The 17,546-nt window shown below is 43.5% G+C and overlaps 1 protein-coding gene across 4 annotated transcripts in view; it reads left to right on the top strand.

Annotated features, from left to right (window-relative positions):
• The first annotated feature begins 6,623 nt into the window (after positions 1–6,623).
• Positions 6,624–17,546, top strand: part of hivep1 (HIVEP zinc finger 1) — a 59,572-nt gene continuing 48,649 nt past the window's right edge. The window contains exons 1-2 of one of the 4 annotated variants that reach the window (XM_031874815.1): positions 6,624–6,723; positions 9,218–9,346. In XM_031874815.1, coding sequence (XP_031730675.1) covers positions 9,307–9,346 — 40 coding nt within the window. In that variant the 5' untranslated portion in view covers positions 6,624–6,723; positions 9,218–9,306. Of the gene's footprint in view, positions 6,724–6,762; positions 7,097–7,138; positions 7,980–9,217; positions 9,347–17,546 lie in introns of those variants that run through there. The other 3 variants (XM_031874818.1, XM_031874816.1, XM_031874817.1) reach the window with 3 other exon arrangements.

The following is a 17,546-nucleotide window of genomic DNA, read 5'->3' as shown; positions in this document are numbered from 1 at the left end:
TTGCTGATTGGAAACACTACTGGAACCAGTTCTAAAAAAGATAAAATAAAAACACTTCTGCACGTAGGCAGAGTGGTGCTTTGGTCAAAATGCTAACGTCATGACAATGCTAACATGCTGACATTTGGCAAAACTAATGGGAAGGACGATTTAGCGGGTATTTGATCATAGCATTGGACAACAAAGTGTCCCCTGATGTTGGCGCTAAATTCAAAGTTAAGGGTTCACCAAGGAAAATGCAATTCATCCTGAAGGGACATGAATGTCTGAACCAAATTTCATGGCAATCCATCCAACAGTTTTTGTAACATTTTAATTAAAACCTAAAATGTCAACCTCACGGTGGCAGTAGAGGAAACTTTATTCGTTAGGGATCATCCTCTGGAAACCATGAATGGCTGTACAAGACTTCAAGGCAATCCATTCGTTAGATGTTGAGAAATTTATCTGAATATGGGAAAAGTTTGAACCACTGGTGGAGCTTGATGAAAAGTCGGGGATCACCAAAGTCAGTAGGTTTATCCTCTGGAAACCATGAATGTCAGTACAAAAAATCGAGTAGATGATGAGAAATTTCTGTGTGAACTAAAGTGACAAGACAAGTTAGGGATTTGGATTTCTACCCCTCTAAGAACGTTCTATGAGCTACAGTAATAATGTGAGTGGCATGCCATTATATGACATATGTAGAGAAGCATTGCAGTTGTCGCCATCATACTTTTGGACAGCTGTCTTTTGAAACTGGAGAAGGGTGAAAGAACTGTCCAGCGGGACAACAAAAAATGGCTTTTAATTGATCAGTTTGCTGACAGATACAGCGGCGGGGGGAAGGCCCAGATCCTATTTCTGCCTCCTGGACCAGAGGCCGGTTCAATGGACTGTCAGATAGCGTGTGAATGGAGCTCTGAGACGATGTTGAGAGCTGAGAGAGTACTCAGCGCCGTACCCTTCAACACAAAGAGACAGCTCTTACGCGGGGATGCCTGGGGTTGTTATTGTGCGGCTCAGGGAGGTAGGAGTGCCTCCCTGACCTTGAATTCAACTAGTGGAGCTGATTGCTCGCACAGAGTAATGAAAACCGACTCACACTATTGCCATTCAGCCGCTGACAAGGCGCACATTGTGCTGGCACGAACCTGGGCGAGAGCTTGCATGCGCTTTGATGAGTGGCCATAAATAACGGGATTGTTTGAGAGCAAGCAATATAATGTGGTTAATTTGTTTATGGAACGACACCGGGGTGGATCATCATAGCGGAGATCCATCCCCTCTCCGGGTGACTGTAAAACATCTCTTAGGAAACAACATTTCCGGACACCGGAGGGAGGCCATCTCATTAATAGAGGGCATCGGCGAGCGTTAAATCAACCAGTCGAGTCATGTGGTCGCAAAAAAATGTCCTGTTGCCTGAGAGTGTGTGTGTGTTTACATGTATGAGTGTCTAAGGGTGGCTGGGTGCGGGGTGGAGTCTCGGCGTTGCCAGGGCAACAGCCTTGGTTATGTAACATCATATGGTGCGGTGTAAACAAAGCATCCAACAATGTCTTGTATGGGTGCAACCGATGACACACAGAAACAGACATTTTGCTCAAACCAATGCACAGCAGTGACATTTTAAAGTCATTAAACCCTTTGTTGCACTGATGATTAATAACGCCCTTTAACGATACAATTTACACAGAGAGCAGTGGACATTATAGCCTCATAATTTACCTTTCACAACCATGCATGGTATACCTCGAAATTGAAAATCCTGAAATATAGTTTGTTGGGGAGGCTGTGCGTCTGTTTCTGCTCTGCTTCTGCATTCTGTGTTTAAAGGGAAAGCTGTCTGGTGTGATGTGTGTGTGTGTGTGTGTGTGTGTGCGTGTGTGTGTGTGTGTGTGTGTGTATAAGGAAGAGCTTATCTCCGCGGGACAGCTTGGGTGTCAAAACCATTGTGACGTGTTTATACAGGGTGTTTGTGGCCAGTTCCTTGTAAATCTGCTACGATAGGAAGTGTACGGAGGAAATAAGGAAAAATAAAAAATAAAAAGTGGGATGAAAGGATGCCGCCCTATAAATACTTCAGCAACATCAATCTTTATCCAAAACGCCTCACTGTGTGCCAGGAGAAATAGGACACTCAGGCATTCCCTGGTGAATACTGTCTTTCTTTACAAGGTCGCGTTCAATAAATATCTATTTTTGATGCGAAGGGAAACAAAGATAGAAAAAAACAGCACAAGAAAACCCATGAATATCAGTTGCATAAGGACACAAACAGCAGTGCCTTCCCCTTCACATAAGAAGCTATTGTTCGGGAAGACATGTTCTGCTGGGCAGCTGTGCTTATTTTCTGTAACCACTCCAGGATATTAATAGCCCCTGGCTGCCGTATACTAACACTGCTTTGGGGGCAGTTGAGGAAGTCCCCTTCTTTAATATCACTGTGATTATATTGCTGCGCTGTATTCAAAGGGAATCAGGCAGACGGACAACACCTTCTGGACGACACGTGGAAAAAACAAACATTCTGTGGTAATGGAATAAAACATACGAAATTTAACTTATTTTGTGTCTACTATTTTATGTAATTATTCCAGTAATGCAAGTAGCATAATACTATGTACTACATCTGGCTGTACTACATCTGGCTGCCGCGGAGGACAAGATATTTTAACTGCAATAACGGACCGATTCGGATAAGGAAAAAACTTCCCAAAAAAATCCTTTGATGATGAAATAAAGAAAGCGAGAGCAACAGATGCCATGTGTACAGAAACATCAGTAACAATAAACTGGAGGGAAAAACAATCCTAGACTGTATACAAGATGTCAATGTGGTCACCGTGACGTTTTGAAACCTCGGATTCTGCATTTTTGGCCATCGCCGTTTCGGCTTCTGGCCGTTGCCATCTTGTTTTGTTTTTTTTGCCACCAGAAGTGAGATAAGAGGGTGTAGCTAAAACAACAACTATACAATCTGACTTCTTTTTGCAACCAGAGAAGTTCCCCCCCCCATGGCCATTAGAAAAAAACTGCATGTTTAAGGCACTTCCGCTTTGGCTTCAACTTTTCAGAACTGGAGGTTGCCGCCTGCCAGCAATGAGAACCCGCCTCGTTTGGTGTGAAAATCAAAGATCAATTGTTTCTAACATGACCATGAATTTCAAGTGTTACCTGCCACTGTTATTATTGTAAACTGCAAAATGTGCCATGCAGGAATGGAAAGCCAGATATTTTCTCCAAGAGGGGAACTATTAGGAGAGAAGAGCAGCACCTCTCCCTCCCCTCCAGACTTCATTACAATAAATCTACAAACACTTCCAGAGCAAAACCGCATTTCTAAACCCTAAAGACATAAATGGATCTCGTCCAGCTGCAACCACATAAAAACTCAGATCTGATCGCTGCTCGCATTCACTTTGGCTAACAGAGTGGCAGCTGAGAGCTCAATTAACAAGCAGTTGTTCGACTCTCTGGATTGCATTAGGTCAAACCAAACAAGTTGTCTTCTCAGAAAAAATGCGGTTATGTAAAAAGGTTTTCACATCACACACACTCCCTCCCCCTCCTTGCCTTTTTCATCCTGCACTGAAAAAAACAAAAACATCTCAATTCTTATGTGGGCGTAGAGACAGCAGGCACAGAGCAAAGTCTCATTCTCAGAAAAAAAAACCCAGAAGCTTCTGTTGCCATTTTAGATCATTTTAATTGTCATAACGCTTTGTTGTAATTGAGAGAAAATGGAAAAACACTGTTACATGCACAAAATCATCAACACCCCTGGCTCGTGCATACAAAACAAAAATCACCCAAATGTTCAGATCGCTGGCTGTGAAAAGGCAACACCTCGTTCCTATACTTTCAAAACAAAAACAGTTACACCATTCAAATGTGCCATTTTAAGTTGTTGCAGTTGAAACAGGTGAGTCATAAAGCAGGAAGTCTGCAGGAAGCCTGTGATATGAAGGTGGGTGGATGTCACACAATCACTTATTAATGGGTAGATCTGCCTCACTGCAGCAAAGTTGTGTCTCTCACAGACAGCTTTTGCTGCAACTGCAGCTTGATATGAACAATTTGAAACTTTAAAATCTGCGGGTTCAGTAATCTGGGTCGTCTCATCTCACACCAAAACATCAAAATCTATACAAATGAGTTTTTAATTAAAATAGCCTGTCAAGTGTGTGCTAATTATCATACTGTGTCGCTTTCTCATACACACATTTCTTTGCGAGGAATGCGATTGCTGGGTGAAATCATTCGATTCATTTACGCATTTTATTTGAGAGCTATTTCCGACTATGTGTGCAAAATATAGCATGACCTTTTTCGTCTCGGTGACGTGTCATCATTGCTGGACCAACTCCCGCTCACGGTGATTAGAGGACTACCGACAGGAGGATAAAAATAACAGCACGGTGTCCTCTTGGTGTTAGACGCACCAGATCACCCAAGGAAGACGGGTTTCTTCTGCTGCCAATGACATGAAAATATCAAGAAAATGAAATATTATAAAATATGCAAGATTACAATCAACCTATTTCAGATGTTTAAAAGGAAATTGTCTTTGTTTTAAAGACTTTCCTTTGACTGCGGGTTGTGAGAACATGTTGCATTGTGGGGCGGCCTTGTTTCATAGTATTTTTTACATGTTTTTTGGAAGCAAGGTGAAACTGGGCAAGAAGTAAAAATTTCCCTCCATGTTGCTCTTCGCTGGCTTTGAGCCAACAGCCTAAAGGGCTCGCTAAGATAAAGCTACTGTGGAAAATATGAGCTAACATGGGGGAAACAGTGTACAAGTGAGTGTGAATCACAAAGGTCATTCGACTCTACATGTCGATCCTACTCAGATAGAGTTAGACCTATAGACTTGATAACTTTGTGAAGGTCTGATCAAAATACAAAAACATTGGCTTGTTCTACAGAATGTCAGCCTTAGCATGATTGGGAAACATTAGCTGGAATCACCTGTCATTCAGTTGGAGAGCTGTCAAGAAAGGTAAGGAAGTAAAAGTCATTTTAATTTGAGATTATTATTAATAAGCATTTGTTAACTGTTAGCGTTCGCTTATAAAACAAAGAATCAATGTCTGCTTTGGATATAGCTAGCTCCTTTAGCCTCCTAGCCTAGCCTAGCCTCCTGTAATGTTGGCAGTGATACTGAAGAACACTTTTCAGCATATAAAGCCGTCAAACTCAACACTTGTAGGTACGTTTGCGAGCTGTTCGCAAAGTGTCCTGTTTCTATGTGTGCAACTAACAGTAGCTAGCTTAGCTCATTGCTAACTCACTTACAAATCACCATTAGCTCGTACACTTTGCTTATGGAGATTTGTTTGCTAGCTTATTCAACAAGGGGACAGACATTGTATGTGCTTATGTCTGAGGAAGAAAGGAAGACATTAGAAATATAAAATGTGCTCAAGGTAATTTCAGTCCATGGTGTTCTGTTAGAGCTTGAGCATGTCAGTTATTCCTTGACACAGATAAAAGGTACCATATAGGGTAAGTGAACTTCAAAATGAAGTGTTGTGATTGACTGTAGATATAGGTGGGTTGATAATGTCAAACCAGCTGGTATTAGTGTAGCAGATGTGGGATAGCAAGCCCACCACACAGAGCGGAGCTCCACATTTTATTCTGCACAGAAACAGGGGACAATAAGACACAACAGGCACAATTCATGGATACAGATGTGTCAGTCAGGAACATCCACAAAGCTTTGATGTAACCCAACACGTGTCTTGGAAAGGTTGTGTCTCTCAAAAGTGATACAATTCGAAATTCAGAGCATTTCTATTACCTCCACACGCTTCCTTTTTATGTTTGATGTTTTTGTGTCTTCTAGTTAATTTTGATCCAGAGAAAAACACAAACAAATACAATCAGTCATATTTACATTTTTTTTAAAGTATAAAATTAAATGTGCTATGTACTTTACAAAAACTCCTATCGTTTTAATTATACCAGTACATTTAATTCTAGAATTTAACTCATATAAATCCATGAAAGTACTTGGATTGTAAGCCTACCTGGGAAACTCAAGTCGAATCTACCTTTGTTAATCACCCTTATGCAAACAAGGCCAAGCTGGTGTAATGAACAGGTCAGGGACGTGACTAGCAGCAGTTTGAGTGGTTCGCACCAACGGAGGCGACAGAGGTCATCCTTGTTTTCTTATTTTTCCCCAACAGGCACCGGTCCTGGTGCAAAAAGAGACCCGCTGCTGTGAGCCTGCTGCGGGTTTGTGCATGGGAAAGCCCAGTCGCTAGTGGCGGAGGGGCACAACGTGACCTGACAACAAGGAACCTCCGGGAAAACCGTCAGTCCTAAAGTATGTGCAGAAGAGCGAGTGTGTGGGGGTCCACCAGGGGGCGTCACGACAAACGACACGACCTGTGGCTCCTCTAGAAGCGACGAGAAACGATTAATGTAGGCCCACCGCGAGGGAGAGAGGAGGTGCAGCTCAACGAACGCAGGGGAAAAAAAACACGCGGGTGAAATTTTGGCTACGGTGTCATCGGCCTTGCGGTGGTGCACCGGCCGTCGGGAGCCCCCCACTGCCCGGAGAGGACACCCCGTAGCTGGGAGGCGGAGACGGGACCCCCGTTGACGTCAGTGGGCCTGTCTGTTTCCTGCAATAGAAAGTGAGAGAGAAGGTGAAGGGAGAAAATACAGAGCTGTACCCCCCCCACCTCCTCTTTGCACTAAAAGGTGTGTTACAACCCTGCACCTGTGAGTATTAATAAATCCAAGCTAGATTTGTTTTTCTCTGTGTTGTTGGAGCCGGGACCCGCTGCCCGGTGGCGGGGTGTCAATGTGATATAGGTCGCTGTCGGTAGCTGCAGCCAGAGAGAAGTCGGACATGCTTTTATCGGTGTCCGCTGTGTTGTCTCGTCCGGATTTAGCCTGCTGCTAACTTTAAAGCGTCTGTGAAGTGTACTTTGTTCACGTAGGAGGCCGGCACCGGTTTCTTTTTTTTTTTTTTTGGCGCAGTGTTGTTTAGGACTTCTGCAGCAAACCGTGCTCTTGAGGAGGCAACTTGAGCGGCTGCGGCGCTTCTCTACACGGCGCTCTTTGTTGCTCAATTTGTTTTTCTGCACCTTAGGTAAGCCACAAGCTATTTCCGTCCCCCCCTTACTTGTGTGTTCGCGTGGTCACTGTCATCACCAATTGCTGCTGATAAAATGTGAATGTGTGGCGGGCGGAAAAGGTTTTCCGGCCGCGGCGGGTGTTTTGTTGGATACGGTGGAAGTGTCCCGTTGGAGCGCCGATGCAGAGACAGTGAGGGGTTTTCCCTGGCTCCTCCCTCGCTTTGCAGGGCGTTCACGTGTTGCAACAGGCACAGAATACGCTATTCCCACGCATTGTTTTTGCTGACTTCATTGCAGGCGCTTAAATCCCTATTATTTGTCTTTCCTCCTGCCATGTTTGTCACGATCGCGCCCGATGAACCGTGGCGCTCACCCCACTTTGCAACAACAACACAAATCTGTGCAGCATCACTCTATATTTATATTTCCTTCTATTGCATCTTATTAATTATATCACACACTCAAATACAATGCGTGACTGTGCGTGCGTTGCCGCCTGCTGCTGCCCTGCTTTTTTTTTTCTTTTTTTTTTTTTTCTTTTTTTTTTTTTTTACATAATATGCCTCTGGTCAATCCTCAGGTGTGAGTGGAAATCATCATTAGTCACCTGCTAGTGCATTCCAGCCTGCCCGTGTTAGGACATAGCGTTACAGCGCAGCCTTGCCTTGAGTCACCGGTATGTTTTTATTTTTTGTTTTTTTTGTATCCTCGCTTCAGTATCGGGGTGTTTCCTCAAATATCGGTGCGCACGCACGCACGCGCGCAAACACAGACGGGCTGGCAGACCGACTGACAGACGCGCCAGAGGAAAGAAAAAATGTGCACGTCTCTCTCATCTCCTCCGCCTCATCATCCGCGCCATCGATCCCCGAACCGAAACCGAATTGCGCATCACAGGTGAGACGCGCGTTTCCTAATCGTGTGACTTCAACCACCCGACCTGGATGTGTTTTAGTTGCGACCTGCTGCAACCGCCGTGCACACGCACACACGTGGGCGCGCGCGACTGTATATATCGAAATCCGCCGTGAGGTGATGTCATTGCCATAGCGCCACATGTACCAACTGTATGGAGCAAAAAAAATCCTCATCCGGTTGTAGTAAGTGTTATGTAATAATAGAGGTGGGGGGGAAGACTGATTCCTGAAGCTCTCTGCAACGTGCATCGCGCCTGGCGCGAGGTAGAGGTGTTGTGTGGGGGGGCATGGTGGAGGTGATGCAAGGGGGAAGAAAGCTTAGAATAAAATGTGATTATATCAGATGTTTATTCATGATGTTGTGATTGTCTGACTCTGCAGAGGTGAGCTTTTGTTCTGCGGTTGTTGCTGTTGTAGCTCTATGTTTTTGACATGTTGGTAACATTTCACTTCAACAAACCCACTCCCCTTTTTTTGCCATTCAGAATTTGCATGAAACTTACATTAGGCTTTTGATCTCTCATTTCTGCAAAAGAGCATCCCATTGGACCCCCCCGCCCACCACACACACACACACACACACACACACACACACACGTGGGTTCAGTGTCCTGGCATTCTGCCTCTCTGCAGTGATCCAATTTCTAACAGGGAGGTCTCTCTCTCAGACAGTAACCTCCATGTGCCCCCCCCCCCCTCCTCCCAGCTGCCCGACCTGAAGCGTTCATCGGCGTCACACGCAGGACCTCATTGTTTGCATTGTTCATCATTCGCACTGACATTCGCCAAAGTGAAGCGCGGGCCACCCCTGTATCAGCCGCTGACATCTCACATCAGTCGTACACAACGGCCGATCCGCCGCCTTTTTGTTCCAGATCAGAGTGGCAGATAGCAGCTGCTGCAGAGGTTATATTGATATGGAGGGAGGGGGGGGCATATTCACACCTCCTCCCCACAGACGGTAGCCCGAGTCGCACTGCACGTTTATTGCACAGCAGCTCAGAGAGGCAAAAGGCTCGAAATGAAAAGCCCATTCTTGTTTTGTGGCACCTGTTTGAGGAATGAACTCACTCTGCCCCGGACTCCCAGGCTGCTCCCAAGCGAGAGCAGAGGACTCCGCTCGCTTGCGGGGGCCAGCATTAGTGCCTTATTGATCTGTGGGAGCTCATGTTTAGCCGATTCTGACTCAATGTATACATATATGTGTGTTTGCTGTAGATGAACCCTGTGGCTCAGGAGCCAACTGTTCTCGAGGTCCCACGTCCGAGTTTCCCCAAGATGCAACCCGTGAACTGAGGGCGGAAAAGATGCCGCGCACCAAACAGAACAACCCGAAAAACTTAAAAGGTGAGTTCACGCTGCTGCGATCTGCGTTTTCCTGTCAGCTGGTGGATTTTGTTGGTTTGGATTTTTTTACGAAGGCCTAAAGAGAAACTGCTCGGTTGCCTCTTTTGACCACAAAGTAATGAGGTCATTTCATCTTGTTCTGAGATGTTTGTCCTAAAATAGTGTGATCATTATCTTCCTACGTGTCCTGAAATACGATTACAGGAAGACTTTTCGTAACGGCAGGCGTATACTGTCTCTGTCATAGTAGTGAGTGATATTGTTTTTAAATGAGGCCACATATTGCGAAATCCATTCATGGCATATATGATAAAATCCTTGCCAACACTGGTGTGTTGATGCTCGGCTCTGCCAGTTGTAATTTGTCTGTTTGTTTTTTTTAACCACACGTCATGTTGCTCTCCAGTGATGTATCTCTAAATTTGGTGATTTTTAATGTGTCACATTAACTGTCTTTTTATGCATTAAGAGAGAAATTTGTAACCTCCCCCCGAACAAAAAGACCTGAAGGATCCATGGGATGGTCTTATGAACGGGGCTGTTTTTCCTTTTAGAGATGCATGCTTTTCACAGGACAGCGATGATCATGTGATGGCTTTCTTCCTAAACCGGTTGCTTGCTCTTCAGATGGGAGTTCTTATGTTACACTTACACTATTTTTTCGATCTAATTCGAGAAAAGCTGTCATAGTATAAAGAACAAACCATCAATGATCAGAAAGGGGTGGCCGTGGCTGAGTAGGTAGAGCAGGTCGTCCTCTAATCGGAAGATCGGTGGTCCGATTCTTGGCTGCTTCCTGTGGAAGTGTCCTTTGGCAAGACACTGAAGCTATAGACTGATTATAAGAAGTGGACGTAGTCACCGTGACGTCACCCATTGGTTGTGCTGTTTTTAAAGCCTGAAGTTCTGCATTTTTTGCCTTTACCCTCTTGATGTTTTGCAGCAAGAAGCGACACGAGAGAGTGGAGCCAAGAACAAGTGAACTCCGACTAAGACACGCAAACATTTTAAAAGTAACTTTCGTGAACTGAAAACACAACGATTGTGAAAGGTTTAGAGTTGACGAGACTGAACAACGCCATGGCAGCTACCTGTCAATCACAAGGTAGCCCAGCCTTGCTTTACTTAACTTACTAAATAAACATGCTGTATTGACTTGAAACTAGAGATTGAGACCATAAACTCATGTTTACAATGTTTACCGAGGTAATAAATCAAGAGAGAAGTAGAGTCATTTTCTCATAGACTTCTATACAACCAGACTTCTCTTTGTAACCAGAGGAGTCGCCATTAGAAAGAATGGGTTGGCACCTGACTGAACTTGAAAAGCGTATGTGTGTTCGAAGCACTTTGAGTGGACGGAAGACTTGAAAGGCAGTATGAAAATGCAAGTCCATTTACTAATTCCATTTACCACCATTACGCTACTTCCTGTCTCAGTTTATGTTGGAGTGGAAGAGTCAAATGGCTGAAGATTAGGTTACAACAAACAAACCCGAGACACCTTGTTTACAGCAGTTGAACTTGCATTTTCATGGATGATGGGTTTTTGTCAACGAGGGAGAAGGAGTTGATGTAATTGAACTTTCTGGTTGAAAAAAATCATCTTCAGCACAAATTGTTATTCATAGCAAATAAGAGTGTTGTATGGGCATGGGTCTTTTAATATAGTATAGTATATACAATAGTATATCATATCCGACTTTAAAACACTTGGAGATAAACTGCCAAAATATAACAAAATGCAGTAGAAGTACATATTGAAGCCAACAGGGCTGACATAGTGGAGCTACAGCATCTCCCCATGCTAACACAGAACACCAACTGGCTTGAGGGATTTCGTGTTAGGTTGAGAATTGACAGATTTACGCGTCACCAGACGTTTGCAGTTCACAGATCCAGGAATTTGCATCGTTACACGCTGGGTGTGAAAGTGTGCATCACTGCCATTCCCCAGCAGCAGATCCACGCGACAGATTTCCTCATGTCTGTGAGCGGCGAGCCAGAGTCCCTCTGTTTATTCATCGTACAAACACTTCCTGCGCTTTTATTTTCACTGGCCAAACATCAATAATTGAGTTTTAGAACAGTACATTACATCGCCCGACAGAGGACGATCGACACAGCAGCCGGATAAAACTTTATTCTATTTTTATTGGCGACTCTTTTTTTTCTCGTGGTGCAGACAACGGAGCTGCAGTTGCTGCAGTGTTTTGGCATTTTTGTACTTGAGGGTAAAAGATCTGGACGTGAAGAGAGTATAATCGACGGTGATGGGGAAGGGGTTGAAGATCCTAAATTCAAGGGCGGGTTTTGACACTTAAAGAAGGTGGGGGCGCATTTGTAAAATGAGTCTAGGTGTGTTAAGACTTCAATTTAAAACCCTGGTTCTCAGCAATAATAAACTGTACATTATTAAAAGTTACATTGTTTTATTCACTGTAATAGATGAATATGCCAAATGTATGAAATACAGCTATGGGCAGGTTATGAGACAACAGACCCCTGGAGTGACACTGTGGTAATGACTGTGGTCATTTTGTGTCTCTTTGTGGTCATTTTGTGTGTCTTTTGTTGCCGTTTTGCGTCTCTTTGTAGTTGTTTTTGTCTCTTTTTAAACATTTAGTGTGTCTTTGTGATCATTTTATCTCTTATGCGGCCTTAGAGGTGTTAGTGTGAACTTGATGCAACTTGACGTCTCCAGTTCCAGTGAAATGACTCAACATGTTGTGGGCAGTACCCAGTTCACTTCCTCATCATCTGATAACTCGCTGAGATATTTGTTTGGCTTCTTGTTTTTCCCTTTAACCCAGTTAACTCCTCCCTGGCCTGCACTCGAGGCTTTTCCTTCATCAGACAGGAAACGATAATTGCATGGCATGCGATCACATGCTTGAACTCTTTTCCGCGTCACATAGGCTAATGAAGCTCAATGCCTGAGGATAGCTTAAAAAACAACAACAACAACTCTGCACTTGAAGCCAAGTGCGACTTTAACGTTGTGTTTTCTTTGCTTTATGGCAGCAATTAATCGCAACACCGACGTCAACGCGGTTTTTACCTCAGCATTCTGAGTTCTGGCTTAATGATGGGAAGCCTCGGCTCTGTCGGGGGCACAAAGAATCATTTGTTTTATTGACACCGTCCCGACCCGGCTGCATCTATCAGGTGAATTTAAGGCGGCGCTGCATTCTTGCTGGCGTAGGAGGGGAACGAGTACAAGCATGCTGTCAGCAGTCTGACAAAACTTTGCATGATATGATATTGTCTTCACTCTTAAGCATGATATTTTATATGACTTCCAAAGCAATTTTGTATTCTAAAACATATTTTAAACCAGCATTTCCAAAAAATCCAGTGTGAACTTTATTGAATGCAAAAAGGAAATACTCTCATAAGTAGTTACAAGCTATGTATACATGTACATGTATAACATAAAACTAATTTTGTTCAGCTTTTAATTGCAACTTTCCAGGAATTATTAATTGTAGAAAGCTAAAATGCACCTAAGAACTACTTCCTGTCTGCCTAAAGTGGTGACTCTGTTTTCAAATGCAGAAATGACCAAAACATGAACGGATCAATACAACTGGCAGAGAGTAAGGAACATTGAGTCTGTTCTGAGTCTTTGGGAGAACATTTCTGTCTGTGTTTCTTTTATATGAAACATAATAAACCACCACACACTGTAAACAAGGAACAAAGTACATCATGAGCTGTTATATGGGCTCTAGTTATTCCTGTTGTCCGTTCTCGTTAGCTCGATATCTCAGCCTGGAGGGAACTTCTTCAAATTTGGCACAAACGTTCGTATGGACTCAAAGGTGAACTGATTGGAAGTGGAGGTCAAAGGTCAAGGACACTGTGACCTCACAGGTCATATACCTCACTGTGACCTCTTTCTCATGAGGTCTCAGGAACACCTTCAGCAAATTTTCTAAATTTTGGCACAAACTTCCACGTGAGCTTGTTTGGTTAGAATTTGTTGGTCAAAGGTCACTGTGACCTCACAAAACACGTTTTGGGCCATAAGTTAAGAATTCATATGTTAATCATGATAATATCACACAAATGTCTAACAGGGTAAAATGATTGAGTGAGGATATTTTGGACAGACGTGGATGTTAAGTGCAACTTGTCTGGTTGACTGGCAATTCTAGTTTTTTCTTATCTGAGATGTCAAGAAAGGAGAAAAAAACCAGCAAACAAACGGGACGTAAATCTTAATTTGACAAATGTTTCATCAACATTTTTGCAGCACACACTGACACCGCTTTCTAACCCGCCTGAGGCCTGTCGGCATACAGCTCATGCGCTCCTGGTGTTTGTGTGTCCTATGACTCAGTTTGTGGGCAGCAACGCAGGAAGTTAGGAACTCCTGCCCCCCAGTCTTTTTTTTACTTTTGTCACACAGCTGGCCTCCGAGCAGGGACACTCAGTGGTTTCCCCCTCAGACAGACTCCGTCTCTGTGGACAGCAGCATAATACTCACTGCTCCCAGGCAAACTGTAATGAGTAATGAGATATTAGGGTTTCTTAATGTAATACAGCGGAAAGTGTAAAACCAACAAGAAAAAGTTAGTTTATTCAGACTGAACAGTGTAGTTCCTCCGACCAGATTTTTCTTAGTGAGCAGATCTGTATTGTACTATCTGTATGTACTTGACAATTAATCCTTTAATTAATTGTTTAAGTCCTTTTTCATGCAAAAATGCCAAACATTTCATAGTGCCAGCTTTTCCAAATGTGCAGATTTTTTTTTCTCTGCTTTTAGTAATTTTGAGGATTGTACCGTTGGTTGGGCTTCAAGATGAAACAATGAAACAATGATTTCTCCTGTGTGGTGCACACCTGTAAGCTCACTTCTCAAGTGCTTTAAATTAGCATGCAGTCGCTGTTGTGCAGCGCGCTGTAGGATGTGTGGCCTGGTTACTCAGTCACAACGGAAAAATGTGACCCCCAAGTTAAAACCCTCCGCTTTAGAAATGAGTGCAGTTCATTAACCTTGCTGCTGCTTTCACTCTCTGTCTGTATACATCCAGTGACTGTAGTTCCTCTCTCTCCTCCTGCTGCTCATGTCTCCAGTGACGCAAAGTAACTAAATACATTTACTCAGGTGCTGCAGTTAAGTACATATTTCAGATACTTATACTTTAGTATTTCCATTTTGTGCATTTTTATACTTGCGCTCTACTACATCACAGAGGTAAATATTGTACTTTTTACTCCACTACATTTACACATATCTCCAGATGTGTTGATGTATGTTTGTGATAAACTGAAGGATGAAGTGTTCCTCTATGTTGAGAAAATCCTCCTACTTCTTCAGCTAAATAAACACTTTTGCTATTATTTGACTTATTATTTGAGTATTTTCACAGTGTGTGTATAGGATCTATATACTTCTTTCATACCGGACGGTGCGTGGTGTTTGTCATCCGTCTGTGTGGCGTTGGCTTTTCAGCGTGCCCCTGAAAATGCCCAGACTTGTTAGCAACACCAGTGTTTATAGAACTGACTCTGGCATTCCTCCTGCCTTATAAAGAAAAGGCTCCTCACACCAGAACCCAACAGGTCTTTAGTGAAGAACATGCTGCGTGATGAATGGTGAACAACTGCAGTGAAAGGTGTGTGTGTGTGTGTGTGTGTGGGGTGGTACGTTTAACAAGGTGGAAAATGTTTACACCCATAAAGCCGATGCAGGGAGACGGAGATGGAGTCTCCCCCCCCCCCCAACACGACATCCTTCACCACGCTGACGAAGATGTTTATGCACAGAAATAAAGTTTGCAGGTTTTATTGCATCAACTCTGGTGGCCGATTAATGTTTTATGTTTTATTGTGCTCTAAGCAGGCGCAACAATTGCCTTCAACAGCACAGTTTGATAGGACGATGATGGATTTCCGTGATGTGTTTTTTTTTTTTTTCACCGCCTCGGTGACTTACAGCAAAGTGACAACAGTGTCCTGTTAATGATCGACTGTGCCTCGGACCTCGGTGCTGACTGCGGTTAAATATCCAGGGTCGGAATGAACTGCACTAATCAGAGTTGTCCGATAACCCGAAGACGGCCCGATGCCGGACACGTAGTTGTTTGTTTTTGTTGCTTTTGAAGACACAGAGTCCGGCTTCTCCGGCCCTCATTTTGAGCTACATTTAAACCTCGGAGTGTCTCAACAAATGAAGGTCGGAGAGGTTTGTGGCGGCTCTTCTGTCAGCTCTCTGCCCCCGGCCTTGTGCTCTACAACCTGCTCTGACGTTCCTTCCCAATCCCTTTTAATCCCACAGTTAGGGTCTCTTGCATACCCCACCACTGCCTCAGCAACATTTGGCTTTGTGGAGAACACACTGTAAATCATGAGCCCTACCCAAAATAGTTCTTGATAAGAAATTGGCATATTCACGGTGATCTGTACTTATTCAGTCAAAACTTTGACCAAAAAGAAACGCATTTAAGTTTATTTATTTTTCTGTAGACGCAATACACCCTACATTTTATATTCAGACTATTAAATTAATTTTGACTTTTGTAATATCTGTTTAAAGTTACTCGTAATGCCACTTTAATTGTACACACACACACACACAGGTGGGTAACCAGCCGTTGCTGTTGTCCGTCCCATCTGTGACCTCAACGCTGTCCATCTGTAACATCTGTAACATTGTACGTTTCTTCATGTGTTACAGAGAAACATACAATGTTGAAATGTTCTTTCAGCCAGGAGTCCGACGTCGAGGTGGATTTATTTGTCATGCGACTACCATGCTTGAGTCACGCCATCACTTCCGTTATTGTCAGAAGAATATTATTTTTATCCAAACCACAATCTTTTCCTAAACCTTAACAAAGTAACTAACTTGTTTCCTGTGAAGACGATCGTTTATTTTGAAAAGTCCGTATTCATGTAATGAGCCAAAACTGTTCCACGTGTTGCTGGACTTTGGTAGGTAAACGCACCAAAAAATGAGGAGTAACTTTTTGGTAAGATGTGACACAAACCGTTGCATGAGTATACTTTGCATTACTCCACTATATCTTTACATAGCAAACAGATGTCTGCTGCTATATTAATGTGGTGAATGTCATATAGAGCTCTGTTAAGTAACCTTTTAAATACAGGACTTTTATTTGTAACCGAGTACTTCTGCACAGGGGTTCTTGCTCCCTATAAGGTCAAGTAGTAGTCCACCACTTTCAGTGTGTGAGCTAGTTAGCCTAGCTCGGTAGGTTCGTCGGCTCCTAGCAACAACGGCCCTGAAATGTCAGTCAACCGTTGGCGTGGAATACGCCCCGTAGCTTAGACTGTTTATTCAAATATGTCCAAAGGTACCTCTATCCTATCAGCGGGACTCTACCAGGGACACTTCGCCCTGCACAGGGTCCACTTTTTGCAGAATCACAGGAGGTCAGGGGCCAGTTAATCATTTCTAGGATTTGAGGACAATGTGGGGCTTAGCTGGTTCCTCCCCTGGCACTCTTTTTCCCTTCTCTTTAATACAAACAAGCTATAGTTTATTTCGATGTTTTTGTATGCACTCTGGCACCTTATTTTCATAAAAGGTATAAAAAACATTTCCCGTTATGAATCCATTTTTTTTCCTTGTGAATTCTGAAGTTGTCGGTGGGACACGCAGTTGACTATCACTGGTTTAAACTATTAAAAAAACCATTCGTCTTAATTGAACGCCTCGGCGGTGCAGAGAAAGAGTTAACGTGTTGGCCCCCGGAGACTGGATTTTTGCATGTTGTGTCATGCACAGGCAGCCAAACCAGTGTTTCCGTACGGTCCCTTCAAATTACAGTGTGTTTGAACACAGCGAGACTCACACAAAGGGAACTTCTCTCCCAGAGGCAGGAATAAACCTGGGTTTTAGCAACAGTAACTACAACAGACGGGCCGAAACTAGTTCAGGGATGTCTGTTTGAATTAGTGGTAACCAACGGAGAGGCTTTCACTTTGACCGAGAGGCAGCGCTGGGGACGGGTAGGGAGGAATCTTTATGGCCATCGTTTGTGCGAGTGAAATTGAATAAGGTGAAGGAAATGGCTCACTTTGCCATCCTGAAATGTGCGATAATGTATATTCCTTGTTATTGAACGAGGAATAAAAGCATCTACTTTAATCATTTTCCCCTGTGTGTGTGTGTGTGTGTGTGTGTGTGTGTGTGTGTGTGTGTGTGTGTGTGTGTGTGTGTGTG

Source organism: Anarrhichthys ocellatus, unplaced genomic scaffold (assembly GCF_004355925.1).
Source record: "Anarrhichthys ocellatus isolate YVR2014 unplaced genomic scaffold, GSC_Weel_1.0 scaffold84, whole genome shotgun sequence".
NCBI classification, from domain to species: domain Eukaryota; kingdom Metazoa; phylum Chordata; class Actinopteri; order Perciformes; family Anarhichadidae; genus Anarrhichthys; species Anarrhichthys ocellatus.
This window is presented reverse-complemented; position numbering and strand designations above follow the sequence as displayed.